General features: G+C 46.4%; 2 protein-coding genes across 2 annotated transcripts; one reads left to right on the forward strand and one right to left on the reverse strand.

The window, feature by feature from the left end:
* Positions 1-294: 294 nt before the first annotated feature.
* On the forward strand, positions 295-2,473 carry SWI5 (SWI5 homologous recombination repair protein; the record flags this gene model as incomplete). The annotated part of the gene is made up of 3 exons (XM_017745420.1): positions 295-545; positions 1,504-1,598; positions 1,863-2,473. Coding segments are annotated over 3 exons (411 nt in total), but the record flags the coding sequence as incomplete, so codon positions are not given.
* A 1,995-nt stretch (positions 2,474-4,468) lies between these two features.
* On the reverse strand, positions 4,469-9,163 carry TRUB2 (TruB pseudouridine synthase family member 2; the record flags this gene model as incomplete). The annotated part of the gene is made up of 6 exons (XM_008642364.2): positions 4,469-5,359; positions 5,960-6,096; positions 7,527-7,599; positions 8,143-8,224; positions 8,544-8,605; positions 9,130-9,163. Coding segments are annotated over 6 exons (687 nt in total), but the record flags the coding sequence as incomplete, so codon positions are not given.
* Between the last annotated feature and the right edge of the window lies 1 nt (position 9,164).

Genomic DNA, 9,164 nt, shown 5'->3' on the forward strand with positions numbered 1-9,164 from the left:
GGTGAGTCCTGCGCGGGGCTCCCCCGGGAGCCGCTCACGCGTTCGCGGTGCCTCAGCCCGGCCCGGTGCGGAGTGCTTTTCCTTGAGGGTGAAGTTGCCGGTTCCCCGAGTTAGTGCCGGCACTGCAGTTTGCACTGTGTCGTGCTGGGAGTTTCTCCTAAAAGGCACATTGTGATTTTTAATTATTTATTTTCACTTCACACTGTAATTCTCCAAAGTGCCGTAGGATGTGATATGGAGCAGGCTAACGTTATGTACACTGATCCATATTTTACTTGAACCGCCCCCCTGCCTTGGGGATATTTTTTTTTCTTTTCTCTCGTTTTATCTAGTGACACACACACTATTTTCCCATTAGAGCTCCAGCACTGTAGCATCTTATCCAGAGCTGAGTTCCTGCTACATGTTTTCTGTGCTCTACAGATCCCATCTCCAAGGTCCTTCCAGCCTAATGGAGCCAGCGAAGAAGCCCTGCAGCACGAAATCAAAGAGCTGAAACGGAAAGACCTTGCTCTAGACCAGGAAATTGCACAATTATTGTCCGAGTACGTCCTTGGCAAGTTCAGCGTCCACTGTGATGCCTCAATTATTTTTGTTTTTAAAACAAAATGTGATCCAGGAATTGGAGTTGAGAGCTGACCTTCTATGATGCCTTTGGCATGGTGCAGTGTTGGTTACAGTGTTGTTGTAAGTGATGGTACTTGTTAGAGACAAGAGGGAATTCTTTCCACTTTATGTGGTAAAGCAAAACAAGTTTTACTAGGAGCTTGCATAAGAGGATTTTAGCTTCAGCCTGGGTGTTCCTGAGGTAATTATGTGTTAACTGGGAACAGATAATTTTAGCCATTTGTTATTTGTTGTGAAGGACTGATATTTTCTAAGGTAAGTGTAGTGCATAGGATGGAAATGGTAGAACAACAAAGGCTGTTCCACAACCCTTTTTGATTTATCCACAAGGATAAACAAACTTTCTAGTGACAGGACAAGAGGAAATGGCCTCAGGCTGTGCCAGGGGAACTTCAGATTGGACATAAGGAGGAATTTCCTCACTGAAAGGGTGATTAAATATTGGAATCGGCTGGCCAGGGAAGTGATGGAGTCATGGTCCCTGGAGGTGTTCAAGAGATGACTGGACATGGCACTCAGTGCTCTGGTTTAGTTAATATGGTGATGCTTGGCCAAAGGTTGAACTTGATGATCTTGGAGGTCTTTTCCATCCTAAATGATTCTACGATTCTTCATTTTTTTTTAACCTATATACAGATTAGAGATACATATCAGTGGAATTCACCACAGCCTATTCTTGTTTCTACTTGATTCTGAGAACTTGGGTGAATTGGCTTTCTTGAGCTTATTTAGAGCTTTCATGTTTATGACTTGCAGCAACTGCACTTGCTGCATTCAGTTTCTGCTTTCGATGTGCTGGACTTGGATATCTCCCACAGCAGCAGGAACCCCCAGTCTCTCTGTGTCATTTGTGAACTTTCTGGTGTTATTTTACAGGGGCTACAGCCTGGAGGAACTGGACAAGCACATCTCTCTGCTCCATGAGTACAACGAAATTAAAGATGCTGGGCAGATGCTGCTGGGCAAGCTTGGTAAGGAAGGGAAAGCTGTTAAAGACCTTTGTAGTCAGTGTTTTCATACAGACACGGAAAGAAGCTGCTGCCACGGAGGCAAAGCTTGTGTTACAGATTCTTCACTTAAAAAAAATTGTGTGGGCAAGCAGGAGGCACAGCTGCAAAACCTTGGGTTTCTTGGCTATGGGATGCGCTATGGGATAATGAGGGGAGGAAAACACCATGTTTCTGACCCATCTGACCTTTGTTTAATGAAAGCAATGCTGTTTCTTTATTTCCTAGCTGTTATCCGAGGGGTCACTACAAAACAGCTCTATCCTGAGTATGACCTGGAGATCAGTGACTAGTCCTGAACCTGGAGACTGCTATGCCCTGCAAAAGAGACTATCACTGGGCCATTTCATGTTGGTGTCATCCTGGTTTAGAAGGGACAGAAGGTGGAAAAGGAACCTTTGGGAAAGGGATGTAGGATTTTAGATAATTTCATGTACTACCTGATCAACAGGATTTTGTTTGGTTTTTTTTTTTTTGAAAGGTTGTAGTTCAGGTTGATGTTGAGCCTCTTCCATGGAGCCTTTGCTTCCCTGCAGTATCTAGGGGCTGTTTGGTTACTGAATGGATAGAAGAAGTGAGGACATACAAATGTGCAATCTAATAGCTGCTTTGAAAGGATAACCCTCAGAAGGAGGGAGGGAAGAAGGCTGAAATCGTGGTGGTTTGGGGGTTTTATTTTGTTTTATCAACAAATCCAGAGAAGTCTGGGTGTTCTGCATTTTTGTACTTACCTGCTCTGGTATCTGGAGGTTTTGTATAATTTCTGTAGTAAATGGCAAAACATAAAGTTGTGTTGAACTGTCCACTCTGAATAAAGCAGTCTTCACATCTGTCAGTAATTCAGTTTAAAAGCCTATAAAACATTGCATGAACCTGGGAACAAATTCTAAACCTATATTGAGACAACTATAACATCAGTTACTCAAATGTTTTCTCCAGGAATGTGCAGGTGCAGAATCACCTTTCTCTGCTCTAAGTGCAGAGTCACGGTGGGAGTGAGCGCTGTCCTGGACAGGGGATGATGTTGGGAGCATGAGTATTTCAATGTCAGTGTTAGGAATGATGGTGACTGCACAGACTAAATTTGGCTGCTTTGGGCAGTTGGAAGTGATGAAGTGCTCTGCTGACTGCAGATCTATTATCCCTTTTTCACTCAGGCTTGATGTCCTTCTGCCCATTTCTACTTTCCAAGACCTTCTAGCCAGTAAGTTTCCCCTGTGGTCTCGTTAGGCCCATGCTGCAGTCTGCTTGTTACTTCCAAATTTGAATCAAATTAATCTGTCTTCATTGTGATAGGAAGCCAGAAACCAGTCACAAGGCTGCTGCTGAGAACAGATAATTGGTTTTGCACTCCTGGCTCTGGATGTGGCACAGAAACATCACTAATAAGTATCCTTTTTTGCCTCAAAAGCTGTGGGAATGATCTCAAGCAGGGGGACAGAAAGAGCCTGTATATTCCATGATTCATCCAAGTAAGTCTCTGTTGATGTGAAGCTGTGCAGAATATTTGTTGTGGCCAGATCAGAGTGGACTCTCAGGGGAATGTTCACAGGTATATCCTCCCCACCACATACCCCTCTGCCAAGTGTGGAACACTCGTGTTTTGGAGTAGTTTTAAGGGGAGGAAAACAAGTCACAAGGTGGCAAAACCAGGAAATGCAAACTTTGTTACTAAAGTTGCTGTTTTGGCTGGTGTTTCCTGTGTAGAAGGACTGGTTCAGCCTGGAGTGTTCCAACCAAACTGTTCCTCTGTCAATGGCACACGCGACTGGAAATTGTTTTTGCAATGGGATGTGTGGAAATTCTTCAGTTTGTGTGAGGTGTGAGCTGAGGGGATGAAGTATAGTCCATTACCAAAGTTACTGAAGGTTGTTCAAGGAGTGAGAAGTCCATGTTTTCTTCTCCACTGTGTAGGAGCACTGGGGTTAAAACTTGCAGCTGTAGCTGTGCAAGTGTCCTGCTGCAGCTGCAGGGATGGATTTACACTTCAGGTAGCACTGGGCAGGTGGCCAGGGAAGGTCCCCTGACTTACCTGATGTTTCTGTGTCACATCCAGAGCCAGGAGTGCAAAACCAATTATCTGTTCTCAGCAGCAGCCTTGTGACTGGTTTCTGGCTTCCAATCACAATGATCCCGATCCCTTGTCCATGGAGGATGAGAACACGCACAGAATAACCCAAGGACAGGGCACGCTGTCCTTGGGGAGTCCCTGCTGCTGGCACAGCGGCAGCTGCGTTCCACGGCTGTTCTGCCTGCTCTGTGCAGCCCCGAGAAACCCAGAACAGAGAGAGTCCAGGGACTAAGTTAAAGACCCCTGGGATGCTTCAGGACAGGACTGCACACTGCCACTGAGGTACTTCATCACAGCCCCTGTGACTGCCCCTCCCAGAGTTACTCTTGCACCTTTATGGCTGTCACCTGGAGGATTAAATATGCTGGCCTTTGTCCAAGTCCAGGAGAGGAACAGAACAAATCTTCTGCTTTCTATAAATAAATCTCCAAACTTGCTAAGTATATAACTGGAAAACCATTGAGTGCAATAATGGTAAGTGTAATTCCAGATTTTTAACTTCAATTTAGAAAGTGTGTTTCTGACCCCGCTAAAGTCAGACCCTGCTATAATGAGCTACCAGAGAACAAATGGTATCACAGAGCTCACAGTTTCACCAAAGGGCAGGACATGCTGTCTGCAAGGAGCTGCTGCAGAGTAGGACACCAGAGATCACTGAACACCCGTGGCTCCTCAGGAGAAGAAGGGTAAAATAAAGTAGCACATGCTGGGGTTTTTTATGGGTCAATGTACATGGATGAATACTGAGCCAACAACCAACCTCTTCCCTGTTAGATCACTTTCGGTTTTATTTTTTGTGTATCCTGTGCATTAGTCTCCATTATAAGCCACTTCTCATCACTACAGAGTGCCTACTCTGGATAAAACCATTTCCTTGCATTGCTTTGGGTAAGCTGTGTTTTCTCCTGCACATCCTTCATTTAGCCCAATTCTGAGCTCTCATGTGTCTGAGAGCAGGGCTAATGGAAAGAAAATACTCTAGGAGAACACAGGGAAAATAAAATCCAGACAGCAGATAATATGCTGCCAGTTGCAAGGAACAAATCTGTGCAGTCAAGGCAATACAGCTTTCTAAGACACTACTTCCTGCTGCTAAATGATTCAGGAATGGGTTTTTATATCCCTTAGCAACCTAATGCTCTCAAATACACAGGAATTTTGGCACAGCTACCTCCTGTTAATGAACTGTTTGTGATGCTTTAAAAAAAATGATACAGCCTGTCCCTGAAGAAAAAAAGGCTTCTGATAAAACTCATCTCAAGGAAAGGGTGGAAGTGAACTACAATTAACCACTTTCCTTCTGCTGTCCATCACATTGCTGGCACATCACTGCCGTATTGTGCTGCAGGAATTGCTCATGGACACTCCTGCAGAGCATGCGCAGCTGTGTCCCCATCCAGCTGATGAAGAGGACTGTTCTCCCCATGTCCCAGTGTTTTCTCCAGCTCTGTTTCCACTTTGAGCTGACAGTTCCAAATTGCCTCCTGGATGCTCTGCAGGTTCCACCGGGTTCTTGGGAGAGCATCATCCACCGTGAAAACCCCGTCGCGTATTCTCCGCACTTGTGTGCACACAGCAGATGATTTCAGCTCCAGACCAATCTCATGAACCATCTTCCGGAGGTACTGCTGAGTCTCATGCAAGCAATGGATTTCTAGGAGGACAGAGACATTCCTTCAGAAGAAGCAAAGCTTTGACACAAGCTCTGACTTTGTAAATCCAGACATCACTCGCAGTTATGCTGAAAGAACTGGTTTGGCAGAAGACACTAAGATACAGCATGGTATGATTTTCTGGAATACTGCAGGGTGTTCTACAGCCTTCCAAAATGAATACTTTAGAAAAGAAACCAACAGATCTAGAAGAGTAATGTAGAAATTTAGGTATTTCAGAGGGGATAAAAAGGCACCTTTTTGTAAGACAATTTGTGAGGGAAAGGGGATTGGCAACAGATAAACAAACCACACCTTAAAAAACCCCCAAAACCCAGCACTGAAATGTATTACACTGAAACAATGAGCTAAGAATTTCCCCCACAGGCATTCACAATGTAAATTTTCCAGCCTTGGGCTTCAATCTGAACTGTGAAGGAAAAAGCTATGAGCTGGCTGGATTTACCAGAAAAGTTAGAAGGTGGTAAGAAATTCCAACCAACTCATTTTGCATTAAATCATGAGTAAGAAAATGAAGTTTACCAACTTATTTGCCATAATACATACTTGGAGTTCCCCAGTATATTCTGTGCCAGTCCTACCTAGCTGGAATTCTGGAAGTGCAAACCAGAGGCATCGGACCGCTGTGATTATTGGGGGGCTTTTTCCCATGGGGCGAATCAATCCTTTGACAGCCAGCTCATATGCCTCTTGTGTTTTCATATCAATGTTAGAATACCTAGGAAAAAAAAGAGAGCAGCAGAGACATTTAGAACTTCTCTCCAAACAGATTCAAAATATGTCCATCCCAAATAAAACAGAGATGCAATTTTTATTCTTAAAACTATCCACTGAGTTTTTGCATAGATTTTAGTGGTGAGTACTGAGTAGTGTAGCACAGTTTGGGAGGGAGGTACTTGGTCATGTCTACAAGTTATTTTTGTCAGCCCTAATATAGCAGATTGGTCCTAAACCAGCAGATTGGAGATTTTGGGATACAAGAGGGAAATTGTTGGGGTTTTAGGAGTTCTCCTGGTTTGTTTTTTTTTTCTGTTAAAGGAATTTTCCCCATACGTGTTGCTAGGGGGACAAATTGCTGGATACTTCAGAAAAACAAAAGACCTGGCCATTGGGAGGGGTGCATCTGGCTACTCTTTTGTTTCACCTGGGTGTGCGGGCAGTCGGTCCCGGCATTTGGACAGAGAGAGAGGCTGTTTCGTCGGCTGCTTTTCCTCCTGCCGGAGAAAAACCCCGGAATCCCAAGCCCGCCTTCCCTGCCCCTCTGGGAGCCGGGCCGTGGCCACTCTGCCCCCACAGTTGCTTCAAGCCTTTGCTACACTGTGGCTCTGCACACCCTGCCTGCCCAGACCTCCAGGGGTTCCCGCTGCAGCTCCGGAGTTCGATACATCTCGTCTGCCACCTGGGATTTGTGCTCGTCCCTGCTGTTCCAGCCTGCTGTTCCCGAGGGTCCGGCCGGACACTGGGATCGGCTGCCCAGGGGTTTGTGAAGCCTTTGTCCCATCCCTTCCCGGGATCCCGGGGCACCGGTGCCGCGTGCTCCCCGGAGGGTCCAGTCGGACACCGGGTTTGTGAAGCCTTTGTTCCATCCCTTCCCGGGATCCCAGGCCGCCAGTGCCGCGCGCTCCCCGAGCTCGCTCCGGAGCGCCCCCTGCAGCCGCGGGGGAACCATCGCACCTGCCCTGCTCACCGGGAGCCGCCAGCGCCCCCGCCGGCTGCGAGCGGAACTGCACCCGAGGGGAAAGGGCCCGACAGCCGAGAAGGCTGGGGCTGGGTTTGTGATTGTTCGCTGTTACTGCCAGAGTTATTGCTGTTTGTTTGACTGGTTATACACATAGAGATATGTAATAGTAAAGAACTGTTATTCCTATTTCCCATACCTTTGCCTAAAAGCCCCTTGATTTCAAAATTAGAATAACTCGGAGGCTCCTGCCTTCCTTAGCAGACACCTGTCTTTCAAACCAAGACAGACATTTAACTGCAACCTCTCACCAGAGCACAGAGCACTCAAGAGTAACTCCTCTCTGCCCCTCACTAGCACTCCAACCTTTATAGACTTTGACTATGGGGAAACCAAATCTTCTCATTTGTTTTGAAGACCAGCAAATAGCAGTGGGATTTGATCAGCTCATTTCCCCGGTGGATACGCACATCAACAGGGCCTTTTGATTTGTCCCTTGAATGACAGCAAGAATCCGCTCCAGCTTCTCCCTTGTGATATGATCTGCAAGTAGCAAGGCAGAAACAAAGTCTCAATTATCCATCCAGAAACTGGAAAGTCTGAAAAGTGCCACTGAGGTATTGCTGTCCCTTGGGCAGGCAGTCACATCAAAAGGGGCTGATGAGAGCTGAGGGGTGGCCTTTGCAAAGTCACATCCCCTGGCTCTACGTGGAGCAGCACAGAGCTGGACTGCACAGGGAAGAGTTATTTTGCTTAACTGATTTCAAAATATTGATGCTCCAGTTTCCTTATCATATGTTTTCATTCAATGAAATCTCCTGCTATCTCCAAGTGCGATTCACAGGGAGATCTGGGTCCTGACCAACCCAGTAGCAACCACTGTGACCAGCATTCACGCTGGCTTTGTATATATTGTGGTTAGATTTAGAAAAGGGGTACTACAACATCAACGAGGACTAGAAGACATACAAGACGTGGCTTTTGTCATTGTGCAATTCACCTAGTTTAAGTGCTTTACAGTTAATCTGCTGTTTGGTGTTCTGTTTAAAAAAAAAAAAAAATCAAGACATCTAATCAGTTTCTTACCAAATGTTGTCTTCTCTACTAAATTCCCTGTGTCTGAGAAGTCATCAGTGGCTTTACCAAAGAGCCCACCAACAGTATAAACCTGGAAGAAGGACAAAGAGCGCAATGTATTAAAAAAATACTCCAAGCAATTGAGCAGCAGTACTGCACCATGCAGCTGCTAGAAGTGCAGGCTATGAGAGTTTTGCACAAAAGACAGCAGCATCCTTTGCTCAAAAGGCCACAAGTGGATGCTCATGTGAAGGATGAAACTCTGGACCCTGAAAAGCTCTCAAAAGCATTGGTAGGTTTGAGACTTAAGAGCAGAATCAACATCACAAAGCTGCTCTGGGGCACTGGAGCAGGATCAAGTGTGCAATGGCACTCTGGGGCTCTGTGGCCCATTCAGAGCCAGCACCTACCTTGGTCAGGTGGCAGTTGTGCAGCTCAGTGAGCAGCTTGTTCCCATGGCCGATGCCAAGCACTGAAACATAGAAACATAACATAGGCTGTTATTCAGCCTCACAAAAAGTCACTGATGTGCATTTACACAGCACTGAACAGTTATGCCACTCTTGCCCACGGGACAGGGCTGTATCTCCTTAGGAGTCATGTCTGAGCAGTGCAATTAGACCCCCAGATTATTGCCTGGCATGAAAACAATAAGGCTGTGACCAGAGCTCTTGGATTTCCCCAGAACTTTCCACCTAGGTACTCAGGAAAAACGCTCAGCAGTGCTAGCCATAGTGAAGCCAGTTCAGGTGGTGGAGCAGACATGGGGATTGGTGTCCCCCAGCAAAACCCAGTGTGCTTGGGTCTCTCCCATCTAGCTTTGCCAGTGGCTTGCTGGGACATTTCTTCTGTGTTTTAGCACTTAAACTCCCAGTGGGGCTGTGAGATCCAGGGGTTGCTGCAGTGCAATGGCCGTGCATCCACCCTTCTCCCCTGCATGGAAACCCATCACCTCGGAGACGGCAGGACACGGTGCTGCTCCGGGACGGGACCCACCGAAGACTCCCGAGGCCTTTACATCCCGCCGGGGC

This window comes from Corvus brachyrhynchos, unplaced genomic scaffold, assembly GCF_000691975.1.
Source record: "Corvus brachyrhynchos isolate BGI_N302 unplaced genomic scaffold, ASM69197v1 scaffold59, whole genome shotgun sequence".
Lineage (NCBI taxonomy): Eukaryota > Metazoa > Chordata > Aves > Passeriformes > Corvidae > Corvus > Corvus brachyrhynchos.